The sequence below is a fragment of the Oryctolagus cuniculus genome, chromosome 20, assembly GCF_964237555.1.
Source record: "Oryctolagus cuniculus chromosome 20, mOryCun1.1, whole genome shotgun sequence".
Classification (NCBI taxonomy): domain Eukaryota; kingdom Metazoa; phylum Chordata; class Mammalia; order Lagomorpha; family Leporidae; genus Oryctolagus; species Oryctolagus cuniculus.
Window position 1 is genome coordinate 33,729,445 of NC_091451.1, and position 26,502 is coordinate 33,755,946.

General features: G+C 40.4%; 1 protein-coding gene across 8 annotated transcripts in view; it reads right to left on the minus strand.

Annotated features, from left to right (window-relative positions):
* Positions 1-26,502, minus strand: part of GALC (galactosylceramidase) — a 63,671-nt gene extending 37,169 nt beyond the window's left edge. The window contains exons 1-7 of one of the 8 annotated variants that reach the window (XM_070065476.1): positions 26,249-26,502; positions 19,111-19,179; positions 18,478-18,541; positions 16,122-16,235; positions 13,845-13,984; positions 11,504-11,542; positions 1,054-1,184 (exon numbers count right to left, since the gene is read on the minus strand). In XM_070065476.1, the coding sequence (XP_069921577.1) occupies positions 1,054-1,184; positions 11,504-11,542; positions 13,845-13,984; positions 16,122-16,235; positions 18,478-18,541; positions 19,111-19,179; positions 26,249-26,443 (752 nt within the window). In that variant the 5' untranslated portion in view covers positions 26,444-26,502. Of the gene's footprint in view, positions 1-1,053; positions 1,185-11,503; positions 11,543-12,155; positions 13,985-16,121; positions 16,236-18,477; positions 18,542-19,110; positions 19,180-26,248 lie in introns of those variants that run through there. The other 7 variants (XM_002719689.5, XM_070065477.1, XM_070065475.1 and 4 more) reach the window with 7 other exon arrangements.

Here is a 26,502-nt window from a genome sequence, read left to right on the forward strand (position 1 = left end):
AGGTCAGAACCATACTACTAAAGAAACGTGACAAAAGTTATAGTCTGTGTCATTGTTCCAAAATAGTGTTCACATAAGAACTCCCATCTAAAAGAAACCTGACTTAGGAACTCATTTTACAACATTGCTTATTAAAATTAAATACTATTCTGTAATAGAGGGAGTTGGGTATAGTTTATAGATTATGACAAATATACTAACTTAAGGTGTTAACCACAGGGAAAGTTGAGTGAGGGGTATATAGGAAATTGTTGCACTGGTTCACAATTTTTGTTTTGTAAACTTAGAATTATTAAAAGTGAAAAAATTCTACCCCCTTAATCTAAACAAATCCATCTTATTACTCTAAATATCAACATTTTTTTAACTTATCACTATATTTCATTGTCATAAAATGATCTCAAAACACATATTTCAAAGAGGAAGGAATGAACTATGAGCTATACATGCTTTATTTAAATAAATACCTCACTTTCTGAGAATATACTCAAATGGGGAGTGTCGCTACCCCTCTTCGTGGAGGAACGACACAGGACCCTGCGCTGTTCTTTTGTCTGCTCGGCCCTCCCCGGGTTTGCTGCTGGTTCTTCCCGGGTTGGCTACCGTCCCTTCCACCTCCGTGGAAGGGCGGTTCCCCCTGCCACTTTCCCCACTTCTGCGGGGGAGCGGCACACCGCCAGCCGGCTCTCTTGGGGGCTGCTCAGGTGTTCCTTCAGATAGATGTTCCTGGTGCATGTTGTCTCTCTCCTCCTTTATAGTCCTCTTCCACCAATCCCAACTCTGCTACCCACACGCCGAGTACACTGCTCTCCTCCAATCAGGAGCAGGTCCTGCTGTTTATTGGTTGAACTGGAGGCAGCTGTGTAGAAGCTGTTTCCTCCTCTCCCAGCGCCATATTGTGGGAGAGCAGATGCATAGAATAAGTCTTAATTCCAGTAACAGTCTAATCTGAGTTGCTCCCCACAGGGGAGGAGAAAGGAAAAACAAAGGCACAGTTGAGAAGCAGAGCAACCAACCAGAAACTGCTGGTTTTTAAAGTGAAAGATGCCTTACCCTATAACATCAATCACCTTCAGGAGTTCAGTGTCCAGAAGCATGGCAGCAGAAATTGGCTCCCAGAGATTATCACTTGCTATGATTTTCACATGCTGGAGACCTTGATAGTTCAGCATTTTTCTTAAAACCTTTTGAAGAGACAAACAGAACAAAGAAAAGGTTACAAATGAGTTTTTAGCTATTGAATTACAATGAAGTTAGCCAAAATAGCTTCAAAATCAGCATTCTGGAAGATGGTTTCAGTAATACTAAAGCACTTCAAAAAGCACATGGAAAATGCATTAAAAGAAGCTTATTTGGGACCAATAAAAAATTTTGAAATCCCTGCATAAGACAAGTCTTCAGAAAGTCCATGAAAAAGGTATATTACAGAAAAATTGTGCATGGTTTTAAAACTTGTTTGCATCAGAAAAAAAAAAACTTTCAAGGTTTATTTTATTTATTTGAAAGACAGAGTGACAGAGGAAAAAAAGGAATGATAGATCAAGAGATCTTCCATCTGCTGGTTCACTCCCAAATAGTTATATATTTTCCCTCTGGCTTTAAAATTATGTTTAACCTTAGAAAAGAGCAGAGTGAAGTGAAGGATAGAAATAAAAATAATGAAATAGTATTATCAGAAATATTTTGGAATGTTTTCTTCCAGGAATTTTCCCACACAGACACAATAATAAAATTGAAATCATAACATACAACAAGCCATTTTGTTCTAAGTATTTCCCAATGCTTTTCAAATTTCAAATAGTTGCTAAAATTGCTAAAATATTTTATCATACTAGAAGTAGAAATGCTCCATTTTGTAGTCTTTCACATTTATAAATATAAAATAAAATCTACCTGTAAGACTATCCACCTACAAAAATTAAAAGTAATAAGTTAAATCTAATGGAAACACATTGACAAACACAAACTGAGCACCTACTCTGGCACTTAATACCACAGTTGGGCCCTAGGATGGCCCTTAAAAAAACACAAGATGCAGCCCTCACCCTTTGGTGGTGAACATGTTCACCAGAACACTAAAACTAACAGGGTATGCTAGACAGAGTAGAGATAGAGCAAAATGAATGGATTATCTAAACATAAAACAGCAGGGAAAAGGAAACATCATTTGATCCAGAACCATGAGGAACAAATTCCAAATAAGAACCCCCCTGAATATCCCCTCAAGCCCTTCAAACTGTAGTGTCTGCAGTAGCAGGTCTCAATAGCACCAGTTTTTCACAAGCTTTTTTTTTCACATTCTAACTCATCTGAACTAGGGAAATTTCCAACTAAATGACAGATAACAAAGCCTCTAACTGAATCCACGGTGTACTTTACAATGGATACTTTTAGATGGATTATTATGGAATTTAAGAAAATGGAGTAAGAATTAGAGGGGCAATTCAAATTCACCTTTCAAATAAGATCAACTGAGTCCCTGGACATCTTAGAAGCATTATGAGCAGTGTTTAAGTTGCCTGGGCCCCTGGTAACAAGAGAACCCTTGGCAAAAATCCCCAGCAATAAGGATATCACTAGAGACAGAAAAGCCTCTAGCCAGTGGCAATCTGCCTCAGATATGTACTGTTTATCTCCCAGACTACAACCCACATTACAGCACTAGTCAGCTTCCAGGTATTCTGCTCACCCACTGCTCCCTTGCATTGTATGTTAATAAATCTAACTCTGCGCACTCTTCTCTGTAGTCTACTGTTAGTGAATTCTTCTTACCACCAATGACATGTCCTGACAGACATTTTGGTGGCCTCTATGGGGATTTCTCCTCTGATCATGTGGAGCCATGCTTTTGCCCTCTGATCACTCTTAGCCCTTCCTCTCTGTCTCTGGTCCTTGGCAAGCAGTTCACCAGCAGAGGGGCAACTGACAGTCCTGGTCAGGGCCACTCCCCTTGGGAATTGAAAAATCCCCATTCTCAGATGCCTCGTATCCATTACCCTCATGTCTGAAAACACTGTTTCTCTGTTTCCTCTCTCTCTGATACTTAGAGAATAGCAGGCGTGTGCTAGTGATTCTTGCCAGGGTGACTTTGCTGAGGATTGTTGATTGATGTTTCATGGCAATGTGATTATACAAGTTCACTAAAAATCTGTTCTTATAACAAATATAATTGGAAACATTGGCATATCTAAAAATTATACACAAAATGCCTGGCTTCAAGAGTTCCTAGCATTGCAATGAATTTAAGTAAAGTTGTCACTTTTTTTAGTAGGCCCTGAAGCTTCAAAAGATTAGGCATCACAGTTTAAAAAAATCTCTAAGTCTGCTTTTTAACTTTGAGAATTCTCTAAATCTAAAATTATCATATTATAAAACAACTTTTGACACTGTACGTAATGAAAAGTCAATCAACAACCTAAGACACCTATTTTTACATCTTTTTACAGAAGTAAAATTTTTTACTTTTTTTTACTTTACATCTTTACAGAAGTAAAATTTCCAGCAAGATAATGCTGGCCTGGCACTTTGGGATGATGAATTGTGCCTACAGAACAGATAATGCTGTTTAACAACAGACTCCAGGCAAAGTTAGCCTAAGTATTACTCCTTGTGAAACTATTTGTTGCTCAAATGCGGTTGAAAGGCTTATTGACAGTGACTCCTAGTCATCAAATGTTTCTTGCTCAATGTGGGACCAGATCTAGAACCAGATCAAATCTTACCTCGCAATGAGGGACAAGCAGGTCCTAGCTACAGGATGATTGATCAGCAACATGCTCAGAAAAAGATCTTGATCATAAAGAGGGAATAAAAATCAAGATGGAGTCCCTGGTTTCAATCATAAACAAAATTAAATAAAGCCAAGAGGTTATGAAAGAAGGGTTCTTATGCAGAGTTCACTGACAGTAACTGAGACCAAAGACTCTGCTATAACTATACCTTCTAGAGAGGGCCCCCATTCCTAATACTGAAAACTATGTTTTCACTTCACAGTGAGGTGCTAAGAAAGCTCTTCAACCTCTTTGTACCTGAGAAGTAAGATTAGCGCTGGGAAGTAGTGACTTAAAATTTGGAAAAATAAAATGACTGATGGCATACATTTCAAAAATCTGGACATTGTCACCCAAGGCTGGCTGATGTATCTGAGAATAGCAGGCCCTCTATACTGTAGAAGACAGATTTTCTTTCAGGAAGCCCACCACAGTACATACATCTCACTGTGTGCTGCCATTTCTGGCCAGAGAACTGTCCTTGTTAAAGCAGTTCTTCAAAGTGAAATGGCTCTAGATGCTCTTACAGCTGCCGTGGGAGAACTTGTGCCTCATTAAAAACAATGTTGTGTTTACATCTCTCTAGCTCCTCAGTATATACATATCCAGATTAGTGCTGTGTCTGATCCCACATTAAGTCTAAATCAATGGCTTTACTACTGGTTTGGGAATGGAAGTTTTCTAGTGGGAAAATACTAATCTTTCTGGCTTTCAATATAAGTATAGGAATGCTAAGAGTAGAATGCTGATGCACCTGTAAAATGAAGCTATAAAAGTTACTGAGCCAAACCCTATCATGATGCAGAAAATCTCTTCAAGTAAGCCAGGAACAAGGATTTTCTTAAAGAGAATGTTTCCAGCTTGTTCTCCTCCAGTCCTGAAACTCCTACAGGTTTGAGGAGTAACAAGAAATGGGGTTGGGGGTAGGGGGTGGGCAATGGAACCAAGTTCCAAAACAGCACCTTGAATGCAGATACCACCAAGCCCCAGTCTCCTCGATACCCTTCCTTGACCTCACTCACTAATTGCATGCGTGGTACAGCAGGCGCTAAAGATTCTAATCACTCACGAAGTCATTTCTTTCTCCAACAGGTAGTACCTTGATGATCAATATCCTCTCACAGGGCCTCACTTCAGGGGAATTCCAGGTCTGGAACTACTATCTGTGAATAAACCCCTACTCACACTGAAGTCCTCTTGGCCATGATAAAATTTCCTGAAGAGAACAATAGCACTGACCAATTAAAGTAAGGCCATGACCACAAAACTGCTTGGCCTCAGTACTTCTGAGATTGAATGAGAAATGGCCACTTAGTAGAGCTCTGGATTATGTTACTGTTTTTCAGCCAGAATTGTTTTAAGTTCCCTATATGTAAGCTTTTAGGCTGTGATACCAAAGCACACCAATACAGAATAAATGAAATTATCCAAATTAATGGCTCATAAAAATTGTATTAATCCAAATGCCTGTTGGTTCCCATAACTTAAGTAAATCTTTGTTAGATAAACTGCCTTAAATGTCTTTTAAAAGGGTAAAGATATTTCAGAATTGTTAGTATATATTCATGCCTGAGCTTGTTGACCAAGAAAACAAATAATTGAGATAAAGTTACAATATTCACTGTGTTCTGCATACATGTTCTCTTATTAAAAATGGTTTTCTCTTAACTTAGAGATGTTTAAAGGATTGTTTCAAAATGTAAATTAAAGGTGCCAGTAGAGGGGCTGGTGCTGTGGTATAGCAGGTAAAGCCACCGCCTGCAGTGCCAGCATCCAATACCGGCACTGGTTCAAGCCCCGGCTGCTCCACTTCCAATCCAGCTCTCTGCTACGGCCTGGAAAGCAGTACAAGACAGCCCAAGTCCTTGGGCCCCTGCACCCATGTGGGAGACCCAGAAGAAGCTCCAGAAGCTTCTGGCTCCTGGCTTCAGATCAGCTCAGCTCCAGCCATTGCAGTCAATTGGGGAGTGAACCAGTGGATGGAAGACCTTTCTCTCTCTCTCTCTGTCTCTCTCTCTCTCTCTGCCTCTCCCTCTCTCTCTGTGTAACTCGTTCAAATAAATAAATAAATCTTTAAAAGAAAAAGGAGCCAGTAGATAAGAGCGTTATAAAGGGAACTATAAGTATGAGAATGTGTTCTTGGTAAGAAAGTTAATAAAAAAAAAATTTTTGGATAAGGAAAGGCACTAAATATGAAATTTTTCTGCTAAAATAGAATGACTGGATTATTCTAGATTGGAAAGGAAAAGAGGACAAATAACTGAGGGACTATAAGAATGTTGTAGAGGGTCAGGCATTGTGGTGTAGCCAGTAAAGCCTACAATGCCAGCATCCTATATTGGCACCAGTTTGAGTCCCAGCTGCCCCACTTCTGATCCAGCTCCCTGCTAATGGCCTGGAGAAAAGCAGCGGAATACGGTCCAAGTGCTTGGGGCCCTGCCACCCATATAGGAGACAGGAGATGAAGCTCTGTCTACAGGTTTTGGCCTGGATCAGCCCTAGCCACTGAGTGAACCTATGGATGGAAGACCTTTCTCTCTCTCTCTATCCCTCTCTCTGACTTTCAAAAAAAAAAAAAAAAGAATGTTGTAGAATGTTTGTAGAACTTGCCATTAACTCTTGGGCCTCCTCTTTTAAACAAATTAGTTTGTTTTATTTCCTCCAGAATACAGCAGTTCCATTTCCAAATTATAATGCAATTCCTTCAACATCAAATTCCTCCAGACAAGGCTACCGACAGTCTCCTGGATAACATGGGCAGACATTTCCAAAACAGATCTTACCCTCTTTCCTGAGGCTCTAACGCCTGCTGGATCCCTACAGCCAGGGCCCCAGGACACCCTAAACTCCTGACTGATCACAAATCTTAAGGCCAACGCAATGTCCCTAGCTGAGCATAAAGCAGTTACAGAAGAAGAAGCCTTGATCCAAATGCTAAATATTTGTCAATGCTAATCTCTTGGAGGGAATGTGGAGACCACCTGGCCCCTGGGAATAAGGAAATCATTAGTGATGGAAAAACCTCCAGCCGGCACAATCTGCCTCAGACACATATCCCCCAGACTATCATCCACATTGCGATAGTCTGCTGTACTCCTGGCACACTGCTCCTTTGCAGTGTATTTTAATAAATCTAACTCTGCTCACTCCTGTCTGTGTTCTACTGCTGGTAAATTCTTCACACTGTCTGCAACAGCAGCCTCAACAGGTCACTCCTCACGACAAATAGGTCCTTAATAGTAAATAGAGAGGGTGGCGCCGTGGCTCAATAGGCTAATCCTCCGCCTTGCGGTGCCGGCACACCAGGTTCTAGTCCCGGTTGGGGCGCCTCGGATCAGCGCGGTGCGCCGCCCACAGCGGCCATTGGAGGGTGAACCAACGGCAAAAGGAAGATCTTTCTTTCTGTCTCTCTCTCTCACTGTCCATTCTGCCTGCCAAAAATTAAAAAAAATAAAAAAAAAAGCATAGTAAATAGAGAACAACTCCCAAGATTAACTAGGATTGAGACTCCCTATCCCTCTATTAGCAGTTCATTCTTGGTTTTCATCACCTGAGGTTCGATGTTATTCTTTTTTTTTTTTTTTTTTTTTGATTTATTTATTTATTTGGAAGTCAGAGTTACACAGAGAGACAAGGAGAGGCAGGGGCTGGGGGGGTCTTCCATCCACTGGTTCACTCCCCAATTGGCTGCAATGGCTGAAGCTGCGCCTATCCAAAGCAAGGAGCCAAGAGCCTCTTCCAGGTCTCCCATGTGGATGCAGGGGCCCAAGGACTTGGGCCATGCTCTACTTCTTTCCCAGGCTACAGCAGAGAGCTGGATTGGAAGTGGAGCAGCCAGGACTAGAACTGGTGCCCATATGGGATGCTGGCACTGCAATTAGTGGCCTTACCTGCTATGCCACAGCGCCAGCCCCTCAGTGTTATTCTTACAGACAGGAATGAGAACAACTTAGAAAAATCTGCAATTATCACTTTAGATATATCAAGTTTTTCTAGTCCTGTTCCTAGACAATCACCAGTAAAATTGCTTACTTTTGTGCTTAGTATATTTAGAATAACATTTCAAAATATGTAAGTCTATATGCTATGATTTATAAATAAATTTCCATCCAAAAGTTGGTACAAATAGTAGCATTCTTTGAGCAAAGTTTAATGTATTTTCAAATCTGTTTTTTGTTGTGCAACTCTCCCTTTCAAAAAAAAAAAAAAAAAAGCTTAGACAGAAGCCCTATTTATAAAATAAATGAAAGGGAACCTATTCTAGTTGAACCAAAATATACACAAATCCATTTCAATCCACCAACATCAGATTCTAGATGGTATTTTCCATATACAATGTTAAAACCCTAAGAATTCCCCTGAAAGCCAAGGTAAATAATTAATACAATGTAAACAGCAAAGAATAAACTTGTTATCTTTAGAGTATTATATTTATTTCTACTTTTTAAAAAAATCCTATTCTTTCCAGGAATTATCTCAATATAATACATGGAATATAGTAAATGTACATTCCAATCTTAGTACTGACATTCAATTGACATTAGGAACTTTTTTTTTTTTTTTTTTTTTTTTTGACAGACAGAGTGGACAGTGAGAGAGAGAGACAGAGAGAAAGGTCTTCCTTTTTCCGTTGGCCGCTACGGCTGGCACATTGCAGCCAGTGCGCTGCGCTGATCCGAAGCCAGGAGCCAGGTGCTTCCTCCTGGTTTCCCATGCAGGTGCAGGGTCCAAGGACCTGGGCCATCCTCCACTTCACTCCCGGGCCACAGCAGAGAGCTGGACTGGAAGAGGAGCAACCGGGACAGAATCCAGCGCCCCAACCAGGACTAGAACCTGGTGTGCCGGTGCCACAGGCGGAGGATTAGCCTAGTAAGCCGCAGCGCCAGCCTGACATTAGGAACTTTTTACAATAGGCATATCAAACACAGATCCCAATAAAATCTTATTACAAAAACAGCAAACAGCTGGTGTGTGGTATAGCAGGTTGTCAGTTCTAGGCCCAGTAGCTCCACTTCTCATCCAGCTCCCTGCTAATGCAAGTTTGGGATTCTGCACTCACATGGGAGACCCAGAAGAAGCTCCTGGCTCTTGGCTTGAGTCTGGCTCAGCTCTGGCCATTGCAGCCATTTGCGGAGTGAACCAGCGGATGGAAGATTATGTGTGTTTCTCTCTCTCTGACTCTCTTTCTCTTTCTCTCTCTCTCTCTCTCTCTCTAACTGTGTTTTTCAAATAAATAAAATAAATATTTTTAAAAAAACCGACAAACAAACTAAAAAATTTTATATCGTTAGGCATTTCACTGCAGAAAAGTTAAAGGTTTAAGAGAAAAGGAAATTAAATCGGAACCATTTAAAACTCTGATAATGAATCTTAGGGCACAAATTAGTATTTCAAATCAGATAAGTTTAATTAGAACACACAGGAATTGGGGGCAGCACTGTGGCGCAGTGGGTTAAGCTGCTGTCAGCATCACCAGCATCCCCTATGGGAGCCAATTCAAGTCCCAGTTGCTACACTTCCGATCCAGCATCCCTGCTGATGGCCTGGGAAACAGTGGAAGATGGCCCAAGTCCTTGGGCCCCTGCACCCACGTGGGAGACCCAGAAGAAGCTCCTGGCTCCTAGCTTCACATCAGCACAGCTCCAGCCATTGCGGCCATCTGGGGAGTGAACCAGCAGAAGGAAGACCTTTCTCTCTGTCTGTCTCTCACTGTCTATAACTCTATTTGTCAAATAAAAAAAAATTATTAAAAAAGACCCTTGTATAATCACAAAAAAATAAAACACGAGCTTTGAAATATCAAATTTAGGTAAATGAAAAATTCATTGCCTTCACTATTAAGACCCTGTAGCCACACCATCCACTTGCTAAGGAGTTACACTACACATGCACTAATTTGGCTTCTGCTGTGTTCTGCTGCTTTCATCAGATCTGTGCACATGGCAGTCATGATTTCCATTAACAATCCTTGGGCTTCAGTCTTGCACTAGCTCCACTTCCCTACTTGCCAAATCATCCAGCCCACCACCACCATACCCCCCCTGCCCTATTGATAAAGCCTACAGCCTGGATTTGACCTCCAGTTACCTGGTCTTGGCTGCAATAGATCCCCTCATATCTATGGCCTTTTTTTCCTTATAATAGATTAGTTATAATATGTCTCTCTTCCAGTGAACACATGAGCTTACCAACCAGGCTCAGGGCCCCTACTTTTCTCTCCCTTGCCTAATCTATTTTACATGACTTGCTTTTCCCTTCAATCCCTTTTCCTATCAGTCTTCATCTCCTTGCATGTCCCATGGCCCTTCCTTAGCAATTAGGGAACAAGTTTCTATCCATCCTTCTTGAAGATTCCAACTACTGGTCACCTCCCTAATGACCCCAGGCAGAGGTGACATCCCCTCTGTGCATATTCGAAGAACCCTGCCTGTGTGTTAATCTATTAGAGAAAATTATGGCAGATATTTTAATTATCCATATCTGACTCTATACTGCCCCTCAAGTAAGTGCCTTTTGGGCAGAAACAGAATTTGCTATCATGTTTCAAGAATGTGCACAATGCCTGACCAGGTAGGTGTTGAATAAATGCTTGCTGAATGACCAAATGAATGAAATGTATTGGATGTTATCTGCTTAAAAACATAAAACACTACATTTAAAGAAAATTTTAAAAAAACAAAAAGTATAATCACAGGCCGGCGCCACGGCTCAATAGGCTAATCCTCTGCCTTGCGGCGCCGGCACACCGGGTTCTAGTCCTGGTTGGGGTGCCGGATTCTGTCCTGGTTGCCCCTTTTCCAGTCCAGCTCTTTGCTGTGGCCCCGGAGTGCAGTGGAGGATGGCCCAAGTGCTTGGGCCCTGCACCCGCATGGGAGACCAGGAGAAGCACCTGGCTCCTGGCTTCAGATCAGCGCGGTGCACTGGCCGCAGCACACTGGCCACGGCGGCCATTGGAGGGTGAACCAACAGCAAAGGAAGACCTTTCTCTCTGTCTGTCTCTCTCTCACTGTTCACTCTGCCTGTCAGAAAAAAAAAGTATAACCACAAAATTATATATCTTGGGGAAAGATGCATAAAACCAGACAAATGGAACTTAAAAAGTAAACTAGGAAATAGTTGAAAAGCAAAATTGCCATTTGTTTTCAACAAAAGGCATTACATACAGCTTTTCCTTTTCTGAAAACAATAACAACAATAAAAATTAAATCATGAGGAAGATTCTAAGAGTTAAATAAGATAAACACTTAAGAAAAGTAGATCAAAAATAATGATTTGAAAATGTAAGCAGCTACCTCTTTGCTAATCTCAAAGAAAGCCATGTTACATATAACAAGATCTTGTATAATAAGCATCCCCCCAAAAATGAGTATACTACAATTTTGAACATAATAAAAAAGCTACACTTCTTGAATTCCACAAAGTCTAAAATTATACATTTGTTTTTGTAATGTTTATCATAATTCTAAAATGAATGCATTTTAAATGGGAAACTATAATACAACTCTTTAGATAGAGGTAATCTGGTGCTTACAGAGAATTATATATACTTTAATGTCAGGAACATAAACATTACTAAAAGTGCTTGAATTTTATGTCACAACTAGCAAAATAAATAACTGTGCAATAAAAATGATGCTGTTTCTACCATACATTTTCTACAAATTTCTGAATCTGGAACAATAGGGAATTTCACTAATAACTTAATGACAGAAAGATATTAAATTTGTACAGACCTTGATATAACTGATGTCAAATGACCTCTCATTCCAAATCTGCAAAACGGAAAGTCAGAAAATACAAAGTGAAATGTTTCTAATATCAGAAATAGACAACATACATTATCATTAAGGTGCCATTTCTCATATCATCTTTCATATTACCTGATGAGCCATTTTTTTCCTTACCTTATGGAACATCCTGCCAGAAAATGTATAGCTATTTATAAGGCAATATGACTTTTCTAAGTTAAAATGTAATTTTTAAAAACTGTAAGATATTTGGTGGCAATTCTTCAAGGAATCATGTATTCCATAGATTTTAAACAACAGAATGTTCATTCATGCATGACAGGGACTATACTAGGCACCAGAAAACAACAGACATGGGGATTATAGCAATAATTCTGACAAGACTCCTACAGGAACACCTGAATGCCAAGTATTAATATGCACGTTGTATAAAAGGAAATTTTTTAAGTACATACAAAGAATCACAATGATTTGCCAGATTACAAAAGCAAACTCCTAGTGAGAATGGATAGAAGGAACACACACAAATCTGTTACATTCAGAATCATGAAGCATGGGATTTTAGAGTTGAAAGAGAACTTTCATTTTGCAGAAAATAAAACCATAAATAACAGCCATGACTCTAGAGTCCAATTACCTTAAGTTCTTTAGACTCCAATGATATAAGAAACAGTTTCCTGGGATGGGCATATTGGCATTAGCAGATTTAGCCACTTCTTGAGATGCCCACATCCCTTATGGCAGAGTGCCTTGGATGGAGTGCCACCTCTGCTTCTTATCCAGCAGCTTGCTAATGCATATCCTGGGAGGCAACAGGTTATGGCTCAAGTTCTTGAGCTTCTGCCATCCACATGGGAGAGTGAGATAGAGCTCCAGGCTCCTGGCTTCAGTCTGACCCAGCCTTAAACGGCTGCAGGCATTTGAGAAGTGAACCAGCAAATGGAAGATTGAGATGTGTGTGTGTATGTCGTGTGTGTGTGTGTGTGTGTGTCTTTAAAGTAGACTTTTAAAAAATAATTTCCTATCATAGAAGCTTCTTACATAACATGTGATTATCAAGTGTCTATATGAGATATCAATCACCGATTATTCACAAGAAACATTTCTGTTACTATATTATAATAGAAATATATCAGTCCCAAATCTGTATTTAGTCTCACTAAGTATTAAAAATGCCCTGACAGGGCCGGCGCCATGGCTCACTAGGCTAATCCTCCATCTGCAGCACCGGCACCCCAGGTTCTAGTCCCGGTCGGGGCACCAGATTCTGTCCCAGTTGCTCCTCTTCCAGGCCAGCTCTCTGCTGTGGCCCAGGAGTGCAGTGGAGGATGGCCCAAGTCCCTGGGCCCTGCACCCGCATGGAAGACCAGGAGAAACACCTGACTCCTGGCTTCGGATCAGCACGGTGCAACAACTGCAGCGCGCCAGCCACAGCGGCCATTGTGGGGTGAACCAACGGAAAAAGGAAGACCTTTCTCTCTGTCTCTTTCTCACTGTCCACTCTGCCTGTCAAAAAAAAAAAAAAAATACCTTGACATTTTGGAAAATTCTCAAATACCAACCAATTTTTAAATTATAATTTGGAAAAGGATAGCAAAAACTTTCTTGTAGCCCTTGGTTCAACATCATGTCCAATATCATCCTATGACACTGCAATTTATCCATTCCATTGTCTACTTCTCTCACCAAACTCAAGAAACTATTAACCTTGCTATTCCTAGAACATTATATTCATACTTCCTGCAACACAGCAGGAGCTCCATAATTGTTTACGGAAAGTCAGCTTTGACATATGGAATATTAATAACAAAATGTTTACGGAGACCCACTATGCATATGTAGAAGTCCTGTGGGTTACAATGCAGTCTGAAGCACGCCTCTAGTCTACCAACAAAGCAGCTGGAAAAACACAATATCTTCTTTGTACTTTTTAAAATATTAAAAGGGGTTAAATAACATTTTATGACCTAGGGAGGCAGATATAAGCCAGCCTGAGAAATCTAGCCCACCACATGTATTTTTACAGCTTGAGAGCTAAAAGTGTTTTTTAGTTTTAAAACAGTTAAGGTAATTATATAATTACCTTAAAAATGACCCACAAACCCCAAAATATTTATGCCCTTTAAGAAAAAAAATTGCCAGTCCCTAGTTGAGAACAACAGAAGACTCACAGAATAAAATGAGGATAATCTTCAAACTGTGTAGGAAAGATAGGATTGTTTTAAGAACTAATAAAACTAGAGAAAGCTTTAAAGCAGCAGAATCAAGTTGGATTAAGTACAAATAATTGTCCAAAAATTAGTCATATTTTAAATATATTACTAACTCCAATATAATCAATGTCCAAATCATGATAATGTTTGGCACCCATTATCCAGCTCACGACATAGTAGGCAGTCAGATGAAGATTCACATATGGCCAGTTGAAACCTTTTCCCAGCCATCCAGGGAATGACCATGGCAACCCTGTAGAGAGAGGGAAAGAGGCACACGTGGGAAGGGTACAACAGCAGTGCTGGCACTACTGAAAACAAAACAAAATAAATTTTTTTAAAAAGCAACAACACTCAGCTAAGCAAAAATCCAGTACAGCTCTCACTAATGGAAAGATTATATACCCCACACAAATTCCTGATACTATATGGACACTGCAATTCCTTATTGATTCCTTGAATCAGTTTCCATAATTCCAAATATTCTTTCAACAAAAAGAAATAAAAAGCAAACAACAAATATAAACATCTCTCTCATAGACACTAGCCAATAGAAAAATAAATGCTACATGTTATGTTTACTAATCAATTTCTGTTCTCTGAGGTCAAAATGTCATAAAAGGCTTACACTAAATAACTTCTAGGCAGTAAGTATAACACAAAGTTTTCTTTCACTAGAATAACGTCTTAGCATTTAAGGCTATTGAAATGATTAATCACTTAGGCAATCAAAATTAGAAAATAAATCAAAGTTTTTCCTTATATGCAAATCACTCAATAAGGAAATATATCTTTCTTAAATTATATATATACTAAGTCCTACTATTTGCAAATAAAAAAATGAAAAGTAGAAAAACACTAATTAACAATCCCAATTATGTTCCTATTAAGTTTGACAGTTAAGTTCCTTAGTTGTTGAGTATATTACCAATCTAGCTCACCACTGAAAAAGCCAAAATCAAAATTAAAAAAAAGCTTATTTTTCTCAATTCAGGAGGAATGCCTACATGTATTACATAAGAAATATGACATTAAAACAATAAAACATTTGAACACAGTGAAATAAGCCCAATCCAAAGGCCAACCATGTGTAAGTCTTTGTTAGCACTCAATTTAGCACTGCAGATTTTCCACATTTAAATGAAGTCCAACCTTGAAAGCAGCCCAATGGGTGAACATGTGCTAAATGAGTGATGCTTTAACTGTTCAACACATCTCTGGAATCCCCTACAAATGACCATTTGAAAGAACACACTCACACCTCATTTTTTTAAATTTAGGAAATATTACCCTTATCCTTTTTTGCAAAATTTAAAATAATCAGGGGGCCAGCGCTGTGGTGTTGCAGATAAAGCTGCCACCTGCAGTGCTGTATCCCAAATGGGCGCTGTTTTGAGTCCCGGCTGCTCCTTTTCCGATCTAGCTCTCTGTTATGGCCTGGGAAAGCAGTGGAAGATAGCCCAAATCCTTTGGTCCCTGAGCCCACGTGGGATACCAGGAAGAATCTCCTGGCTCTTGGCTTTGGATTGGCTTAGCTCCAGCCATTGTGGCCATTTGGAAAGTGAACCAACAGATGGAAGACCTGTCTCTCTCTCTGCCTCTGCTTCTCTGTAACTCTGCCTTTCAAACAAATAAATAAATCTTTAAAAAAAATGGAAATCAAGTCTTTAAAATGGATCTTTAATTTCATTTAACTTATTCTGAACATAAGCCTGTCTCAAAACATCAACAGTATTTCAAGTGATGAAAGTACCAAACCCACAGAGTTTTACAGAGTTTGTACACATTGCTAAAAGATTGTAAAATGAATATAGGTCCATTTGAGCAATTACCCAATGATCCTGTTACAAACCTGAACCCCACAAGGACAGAGGTTAGGGACTAGATTCTCTCATAGCCCTAGTTCCAGGAACAGTTATCAGCACATTCCTGAGTTTCAAACACACACACGCACAAACATAGATACACACACCTCTATATGTACCTCTTCTAGAACAGGATATACTACTGCATATAAACTTCTGTAAAGAGCATTGCCCTTTCATGAATTTTGATGAGCGATTTTGTTGAGGTAAGCAGTTTAGCATCACAGGGAAAAAAAAAAAAAAAACAGAATGGAATTAGGTTCTAAACCTGATTTTGCCACTTATTATTTGTGACTTTAGGCTAGCGGCAAAGCTCTCAAAGTCTCACTGCTTCCTCTGCAAAACAAGAAGAGTGATGCCCTACAACAGACATGTTGTAAAGACCCAACATAACACTCAAGGGCAAAGCAAGGATTGTGCCTGACATAGGCTTTGCTTTGGTAGCTCAGAGACTCCACCAATATGATGCAGAATGTAAAGTTAAAGGAAAGGTGAGTACAGAAACATTGCAACTTCACTTCTTACCAATAAGTATAATATCGGGATTTCTCTTCTTAGCTTCCTTCATTAGCCACCACTCATACCCTCGGAAATAATTCTCATCTAGCTCATAGTGCATGTGGGAAGGCTCGGTTCCATCTGAATAGAGAAAAGCAGAGGAGAAAGGAAGTGATCCATTAATGCTGCTTCCTAGGGCCACTCTCCCTACACACACACACACTCACACACACACTTCACAAAAGTACTATTTCAATTCCAATCCTGAAATTGGACAAAAAGAATAATCTTAAATAACTTGAGGATGAATAACCAAAGCATATTATTTCATCCTTTTTCTTTACCCTAAGCATTATAAAGGTCTTACATAAAACTAGAACTTTCACTTATCAGCTGAATTAACTGAAGTACCACTACCTCATAAAGCTGAATACTCCTTAGGATTACATTTTGCTGGGCTTTTGATCTCTCTGAGGTTTTCAAATCCCCATAACCAGTCTAAGCTCACATGACCTCAACTTCCAGCCTCAATCCTGTAGATGAATTCACAGGTTCCTGAGCCCCAATTCTCATACCTCACACCTTGAGCCTATAACAAGTCTTGATACAAGACTTTCAAGAACATAAAACAAAGAGTATACACATCCCCATGATAAAAATAATAAAATCCTATCCCAACATCTATAGTTAGTTGAGGTAACATCATCAGTGTTGAGATAGGTGACTTCCAAATTCTCAAGTGCTCCCGCGCTTCACAAATGTCTTCCTTTGCCAAGTAGAACCTTCAAGAAGAGGGATCCTTGCCCACTTCTTAAAGGTATATATAGGAATTCACTAGAACTACCTGTGTCTGTGTCTCTACCTCTAACTATCTTCAGCAAATGGAGCTGGCCAGTAATTATTAATTCTCCCTTAAAATGTTTGACAATAAAATTTATATTCTTTTGAAACAACTTTGGGGAAGATTCTATTATGGGAGTTTTCTTTGGTTTGAGATTCACACTGTTTTTCTATATAAATTACACACAACTGCCACCAACACAAAGACAGATTTGTTAAAAAAAAAAATTGCTTCTACAAGCCAGAGCTGTGGCTTAGTGGGCTAAGCCTCCGCTTGTAGCGGAGTCTGCAGCTGCTCCTCTTCCAACCCAGCTCTCTGCTATGTCTTGGGAAAGCAGTGGAAGACCACCCAAGTCCTTGGACCACGGCACCTGTGTGGGAGAACTGGAAGAAGCTCCTGGCTCTTGGCTTCAGATTGGCTCAGCTCCAGCCATTGTGGCCATTTGGGGAGTGAACAGCAGATGGAATGCCTTTCTGTCTCTCCCTCTCTGTCTGTAACTCTACCTCTCAAATAACTAAATAAAATCTTTTTAAAAAATCACTTCCAATCACTAGCAGCAGCACAGATAGAAGATATACTCTAGAGTTAATTATAATGAAATCTGACCTACAAATAATGAGCGATATCTAATCACTGAGAGACTTAAATTGTTTTCTCTTCTTCCTGAAAGCACAGGCCTTTTGCCACTTGATAGTATGTACTAAACAAAGCCAATTAAAATGTTGACAATGAAGATTGGGGATTGAGTGGGATTAAAAATAGTTTTTACTTTAAAATTTAAAAAAGTTAATAAATAAATTTAAAAGCTACATCTTCAAAATACTGACCACTTATATTTTTGCCACATATTTAAAGTTAATGATACCTGAGGCCGGCAATGTGGCATATTGGGTAAAGCTGCCACCTGCAGTGCCAGAATCCCATATGGGCACCCATTCGAGTCCCAACTGCTCCACTTCCAATCCAGCTCTCTGCTATGGCCTGAGAAAGCAATAGAACATGGCTCAAGCCCTTGGGCCCCTGGATCCACATGGGAGATCCAGAAGAAACTCCTGGCTCCTGGCTTTGGATCAGCACAGCTCTGGCCACTGCGACCAATGAGGGAGAGAACCAACAGATGGAAGACCTTTCTCTCCCTCTCTGCCTCCTCTCTCTATGTAACTCTGACTTTCAAATAAATCTTTAAAAAAAATTAAAGTTAATGATGCCCTATATGTTCTACACAAAATTAAGGTCTTTCTTTTATAACTTTTGAATTTCTCAATAAAACTAACTGTCCCTTTGCTCTGTTTAATTCACAGTTTTAAGAAAACTTCAACGACATAAGCAAGTTAAAGTCTGAATACTATTTTTGATGTGAAACTCATATTTCTATATATTTTTGTTAAATGACAGTTAACAAAGAACAGTGAAGAACAATCTACTAGGCAGCAATCAGCTTCAAGTGTTGGTATTATTTATATTCTGAAATCATAGTCCACGTGGTTAGATATAGATTAAAATGTTGGGGAAGGAGGACTCCTATTTCCCAAATACTCCTACCTGTTGTCTGCCCATCACCACCTATTTCGACTTTTAGAATATGCAAAGAGGCACCAAAGTTTGGCTGTGGAAAGAAGTAAAAATATTAACACTGTGCTTCATCCTATGAAGCTTCAAGACAATTATTTGTTACTGCCTTTGACCTTTGGGTTTTAAGGATGAGAAAACAAAAGCAAAACTTTAAATAGCAACTGATCCCAAAAAGCAATTTGCCATTTTTCACAAACCAAAATCAAGGAGCATCATATGATCAAGCAGTCAAGACACCTGCATTCCATATCAGAGTACCTGGGTTCATCATCTGCCTCTTGGTCCTGATTCCAGTTTCCTGCTAATGCAGATCCTGGAAGGCAGCAGTGACAGCTGAAGTAATTGTGTTCCTACCACTCATGTGGGACACCTATATTAAATTCCTGGCTTCAGCCTGGCCTGGCCCAGCCCAGTCCATCATGGACATGTGAGAAGTGAAACAGTATATAAGAGTACTTGCTTACTTGTTCTCTCTCTCTCTCTCTGCCAAATAATAAAATTGTTTTTAAAAAACTAGAATTGTGAAGCTGATAAATTCTATGGATGAAATTCACCAATTTCTAAAATATCACATGTACTATTAAATGATTATTTTTTCATTACCTTAAAGAGATAATCCAATATTTCAGAACGATAGGGTTCTGGGTAATTTACTAGAAGTCGAGATGTTGCCTGGAAAAAAAAAAGTTTTTAAAAGTATGAATAAAACATATCCAGTCACAAATGCTTGCCTATAAAGCTCATGCTCATGCTTAGCCAGTTCTTGGGCAAGGTGGCTCCGTGGAGAGTCACTTCTCAGGTTGGCTGGCTGCCTTTGCCCTGCTAATCACTGGGCAAACAGGGACATTGTTGGCACACCAGCTAAAAGGTGGCATTCTGCTGGGATGAGGACTGGCAAGGAGAGAAGCTTTCTAAGGCCTTTGTTGAATCTTGCGATTACAAACTTACCTTGAAACTTAGGTTTTCTATCTTAAGATCATTTATCAACAAAAGTCTCTCAGGACTAGGATGGGTGAGATGAATCTAGGATAATTTTCCCTTAACCATCTTGCAGGAAAATGTTATAAGCAGCAATGTTGAAAGGATGTATGCACCATCCTCCTCATCACAAGTTCTGTTACTATTAAGAATTACCACCCAGTCACCACCCTGACCAGACCATACTATGGAAGCCTCACACAAGATTGGCTTCAGAAGCCATGGAAAGACAAAAATGGAAAGTTCAGGGACCAATCATACTAAGACCATGGCCAATAACTACTGGAAAAAAAGAAAGCACAAAACCAGTAACTGACTGATAGCCTATCTTTTAAGAGCAATATAAGCAAAGGAAATAAAACAGGTAATTTTTTGGCACCAACCAGTAACGTGTTCCTAGGTTTAGAAGCCAGATATGGCCGGCGCCGCAGCTCACTAGGCTAATCCTCTGCCTGCAGCGCTGGCACCCCGGGTTCTAGTCCTGGTTGGGGCGCCAGATTCTGCCCAGTTGCTCCTCTTCCAGTCCAGCTCTCTGCTGTGGCTCAGGAGTGCAGTGGAGGATGCCCCAAGTCCTTGGGCCCTGCACCCGTGTGGGAGACCAGGAGGAAACACCTGGCTCCTGGCTTTGGATCAGTGCAGAGCACCGGCTAGCAGCCGTAGAGGCCACTTGGGGGGTGAACCAATGGAAAAAGGAAGACCTTTCTCTCTGTTTCTCTCTCTCCCTCTCTCTCTCTCTCTCTAACTCTGCCTGTCAAAAAAAAATTAAAATTAAAAAAAATAATACATTAGAAGCCAGATATTCCTAGGGTTAAATCACCCTGGGTGTATGACAGGGCAAGATACTTGACTTTCACTGGGTTATAAAAAGTTGACTTTCTATAGCATACTCTCATATATCCTACCACTAACATTCTAGAAGTACCCATATCTACTCTCTCATGCACCCAGAACCTCTTCAGTTCCTGCCACCGAGCTACAGAACTGCTCTCTTGTCACCTGTTCTGTTTAGTTCAACACATCCAAACCAAACATAATATTTTTGCCTAAATCTGAACATTCTCATACATTTGTGATCTTGCTAAGTGCTGATTGTTGTTTTCAGCCCTTGTTTATGCTCCTGTGGAACTGAGGTCTATTTTTTAATTTGCTGAATATTGTGATTAATGATGCATTAAGCCTATGGACTGAGTTTATGTTTTTTTAAAAACTAAAGAAAAAAAAAGAAGGAAGGGGATTGAGGGAGAGCGGAAGTCTGATTATTTTCTTAGAATTATACCAATGAAACACATGGAATCTGTTCACTTTATATTATATTATATTTAATATATATTTAATATATATTTATATTATATTATATTAATTAAAATTTAAAAAACAGAAATACTTAAGAGAATACTACCTGAAGGAAGAGGCTGCTAAATGTTAACATGAAAATATATGAATGTATAAAACTCACGGGTTATATCTAAAAGTAAGTACTCTGTCAAATCCAAAGCATAAAAATATTGTAATGGCAAAATGAAAATCAAGTATATCTTTTAGTATAAAGGTTAAAAGATGAAACTTAAAAACAACTAGGGTGAGCATTTAGCTTAGTAGTTAAGACTCCACTTGGGGTACTTCAATTCCATATTGGAGTGCCTGGGACCAAGTTCTGGCTCCATTTCTGATACAAACTTCCTGCAAATGTGAACCCTGTGATATAGCAAGAGGTATCCCAAGTATTTGGATCCTTGCCACCCACTTAGGAGAACTGGTTTGAATTCAGGCTCCTGGCTTCAGAATGGCCCAGCCCTGAATGTTGCAGATATTTCAGGCACGTACCAGTGGGTGGAAAATCTCTGTCTGTTGCTCTGTTTTTCAAATAAATAAACAGAACTTTAAAAAAAAAAAACACTTTCAATAATTTGTTAAGGTATACAAATAATAAAACCATGTAAATTGTGACCAAAAAATGAAAAGTAGAAGCAGTTGAAAAAAAAATCCCTAACCATAAATTAGGGGTGATCCTTTCATCAAACTTCATATCCATCTTCAGTCACTATTAAGTCCTTAATATCTCTCAAATGCACCACCTACTCTTCAACCCTATTGTCTGAACCTAGGACCTCCTCACTAATTAGAACAGCATAAATGGTCTCGAGCCCTCTAACTGCTTCCCTGTATCTTACACACCACACCATTTATCAGACTTATCTTCCCAAAATACAAATGTAATCTTGAGGGGCAGCATTTGGCACAGTGGCTAAGATACCACACGAGGGGTCAGCATTGTGGTGTAGTGGATAAAGCAACACCGACATCCCATATGGGTGCCAGTGTCTTTCCCAGGTGCTTCACTTTCGAACCTTATTAATGGCTTGAGAAAAACATTAGAGAATGGCCCAAAGTACTTGGACCCCTGCCACCCAAGGGAGAGACCTAAATGGAGCTCTGGGCTCCTGGCTTCAGCTTGGCCCAGGACAGGTTGTTGTGGACATCTGAGGAAAGAAACAGCAGATGGAAGATCTCCCTCTCTCTCTCCCTGTGTGTGTGTTGTGTGTGTGTTTCTCTCCCTCTCTGTTGCTCTGCCTCTCAAGTAAAATAAACATTTTTTAACTGTCATGTTCAAATCTGCTAAAGAGAAAACTCAAATTGCTCAGTTTTACACCCAAATCCCTTAACTATTGAACCCTAACTCTGATATTTTACCCCTTATCAATCTCTTATCTTCTATCCTGACATGGCTTTTTCTTATCCTTTCCTTCTACCTGGAATAAACTCCACATCCTCATTTGGACAACTCCAACTCATCTTCAGCTCTGAGCACACACTCCACCTCTTCAAGGAAGAATGGCTTCTTCCTCTCCCAGTTGATTTCATCAAGTACTCCTGATTTAAAATCCCTTGACTCCAGGTCCATATCTCTACCATCACACTTGGAACCCAGTGCCCTAATTACTGCTTTACCTTTCTGTCTCACCTCTAAATTCCCTGAGGACATGAACTGTGTCTCATTCAAGTTCATATCTTCATTCTTTGTTTTTTAATAAGCACTTGTCTTTTATGACTTTGTTGTGATTGCACTGGAGCAGGCAACCTAATGTAAGTGGCATTGAGTCAAATGGAGGTTGCATACTGATTCTGTCATTTATAAGCTATGCGACCAAAGGCAAATTACTACAACCCATTCAGCAGTTTTAAGACTAAAATAAATTGTATGTAAAAGACATTGCACAACACCTGGCACATTGTAAGCTATAAATAAATGACAAGCATTGTCTATACAAATTTTTAATTACACGGTACTCAAAGAGCTTAGCAGAATCTCAAATATTAAAGTAGACTCTCTTTAAATGAATGAACACTACATGAGGATACTTCAAAATGAAAAAATGGAATTAAAAGAATTTGAAATGCATACATACAAGGGGTCTTCAAAAACTTAATGCAAAATACACATTATGAAAAAAGTTATGCATGGCCTCCTACTATGTGTCCACATTACTGCACCCAAATGCTTCCCCTATCTGATATGAAGATTACGTGAAACCATTCTAAACACTCCCACAAACTGTGCCAGGTACCAGGGACTCCATATAGAAGTTTAAATTGGTGTAAAACTATAGTGTTGCAACAATTTTCATTCACTGCTTATTGAGCTTCTAAGATGAGTGATGCACTATACCTAGAGGTACTATTAACTGTTGGATACTCAATCAGATTAGATAGGAGTTTCCTATTCTGAGTAATGAAATGCTTCTTCTCATCTTAATAATTTTATACAGAGCTAAACAAAATATAGCCAAAAACTTCCATTTTTCAGTAAGCTAATAAGTTAGATCTAATATCACAATCAAGGTTTCAGAAGGGGAGATTGAGGTCTAATTTTATGAAATATTGGTTATCTCAGATTTAGACAAATACATATATAAAATACATATATATATTATAAAGGAGTATGGTAATGATAAAAAAACAAATGCACAAGCTCATTAGCCCTTCAGGTTCTCCCTAAAATATGCATCAGATGAGGTTGAAAATTAGGTAATAACGGTTTAAAAATCAAGAAAAGTCATTTGAACCAGGAAAACATTTCTTAAGAAAAATCACTATGAGCACTCTACAGGTCACATCACCCAAGCTACAAGCAAGTCCTCAAATTTCCTCTGAGTTGGATCTAAGACTGCAAGCTCCATCTGTCCAACTCAACAAAATCAAGAGTTTAAGAGTCCTGCCCTAGCATTTTCAAATAAAAAATAGTTTTTAAATGTGACCTGGGGTACAAAACAAAGCACAAAAACCCTCTCACCTAAATATCTAGCACCATAAATCCCATTGGCCTAAAGGTTATAAAAAGAAGATAACAAAATAAAGGTTACAGTGAGCATGTGACAGAGACAAGCAACTTTTGTGAGGAGCCAAGAACAATCATGCCACTGAAAATAACACCACTCCTGGAATTCACCCTTAGGCATGAGTTAAGAAAATGACCAGCTGAGCCCATTCACAGTGTTGCATAAAACTGTAATTCCCCTTGTTTCTTTTCAGGTAAATTCTACAATCACCTACATAAACGAAGTCATCCCAGCTATTCCAGCCAAGAGAAGCCTAAGAATACATGCCAATTAAATGCAATGTAGCACTGTGGTTGAAATCCTGGAACAGGAAGTTTTGGATAAAAAATAAGAAAATCTGAAAGAAGTGTAAATTTTAATAATACTGGCTGTGCTCTGGCAAAAGATCTCTGTGAGTGAGATCCCAGTGGAAAGAACAGGTCTTCAAAGAAGGAGGTACCTTTCTCTGAAGGGAGGAGAGAACCTCCACTTTGACTATGACCTTGTCTAAACAAGATAAGAATCGGAGAACTCAGAGGGCTTCCATAGCCTTGGAAACTCATGACTGGAGCATAGGGAGATTACTGATGCCATAGACAGGAGTGTCAATTGGTAAAGTCAACAACAGGAGTCACTGTGCACTTACTCCTCATGTAGGATCTCTGTCCTTAATGTGCTGTGCATTGAGATTTAATGCTATAACGAGTACTCAAACAATATATTTCACTTTGTGTTTCTATGGGGGTGCAAACTGTTGAAATCTTTACTTAATGCATACTAAACTGATCCTCTGTAAAAAAAAAAAAAAAAAAGAAAGAAAAGAAATTATCAACTCCCAACTTGACTCTCACTGGGATTAAACATGACAATAGGTCTGATCTGATTTCATCATCATTTAAAAAAAATCATCTATTATTTTTCACTTTATGTTTCTGTGTGGGAGCAAACTGTTGAAATCCTTACTTAATGTATACTAAGCTGATCTTCTGTATATTAAGATAATCGAAAATGAATCTTGATGTGAATGGAAGGGGAGAGGGAGTGGGAAAGGGGAGGGTTGTGGGTGGGAGGGACGGTATGGGGGGGAAGCCATTGTAATCCATAAATCGTACTTTGGAAATTTATATTCATTAAATCAAAGTTAAAAAAAAATAATACTGGCTGTGACAAACCTAGCACTCTAATAGAAGAAACTGGCCATCAGATAAGAGAACACTCTTACAGTCTTAAAAATCTTTCCATAAACTAAATATCCTCAACTATCAGTGGATAAGTACATCCTTCCCTTATTTAAAAAAAAAGAGTCCAAGATAATTTCAGGCCTCATAGCTTCATAAAGAGACCTTAAGACACCAGTCACACCTCCAAATCAAAAACGGGAGCGGGGAGGGGTCTGGCACAGCATTAAGGTTTAAGACCACTTGGTACAATCACATCCCTTATCAAAATGTCTGGGTTACATCCCAGCTGGGTTCTGCTTTCAATCCAGCTTCTTGTTAAAAAACTTGGGAAGCAACAGATAATGGCCCCTGCTACCCCACATGATGGAGTTCAGCTCCTGGCTTGGGCTTAGTTCAGCCAGGATTGTTGCCGGCATTTGAGAACTGGCGGACCCTAAATCTGCCTCTCACCCCCATACCCCAAAAAAGTGGGGAACGTGGGCATTGAGACGCAGAGGACTAAGCCATGGCTTGCCCAGTTGACTGGAGTCCCGGCTACTCTGCTTCCGATCCAGCTCCCTGCTAACGAGCCGGGGAAAGCAGCAGGTGACAATGGCCCAGCCCCGCCCCCCAAGTCCCTGGCTCCTGGCTCAGACCTGGCAGTGCAGGGCATACGGATAATGAACCAGCAGACAGAAGCTCGCTCTTCCCCTGTCTCTCCCTCTCTCAGTGTCGTTCTGCCTTTCAAATAAATAAATAACTCTTTAAAAATTTAAAGTAGACTAACTTAAAATTAAAAAAAAGTTATTCCACTGTGGCTCCTCAGAAGGAACCTGCCATACCCTAGTGACCTGGGGTTCCCCACTCCCAGGCTCATCCGCTCCCTAAAATGTGGGAGACACCGCCAAGGCCACCCACTAGGGTGTCCCCTTCGGCACGGGCCCCTCCCGGGTCCCTCCGTCCCTTCCGAAGCGACCCCTCCCCGCCCCGAGTTCCGTCCCCTCACAAGGAGAGTGCACAGCCCCCGCTGCCTAGGAGGAGGGCCCGGGTCCTGCCTCGTCACTACCTACACCTGCCACTAACTCTGGACCTCCCGACCCTCCGTTCAAACCTAACTGCCTCTCTACATTCATCTTAATTAGCAGTCGCCTGGCCGGACCGCAGCGGCAGCGCCCGCTGACGGGACCCGGAGCCGAGGCGAAACGCGGGAAAATGCCGCAGGGGCTTCTGGGGCGGGCGGGGACCGGCACCTGACAGCCCCTAGTCCCCTGGCCGCAGGCCTCTCACCCCGCCGCCGCTGACAGCGCCGACGCCGTCGAACTCCAGGCCCAGCCCGTCGGAGTCGTCGAGCACGTACCCGCCACCGGGCGCCAGCAGTGCGCACAGCAGCAGGGGCACCGCGGCGCGGCCCGCCGAACCCGCGGCGGCCGTCATGACTTTCCCTTGGCGTTGCCGGGAAGCCTGGAACAGGCTCTCAGCCATTGTGTGGGTCACATGACACTGGCACCCAAGGAGGCGGGTCCGGTCACCGCCATGATGGA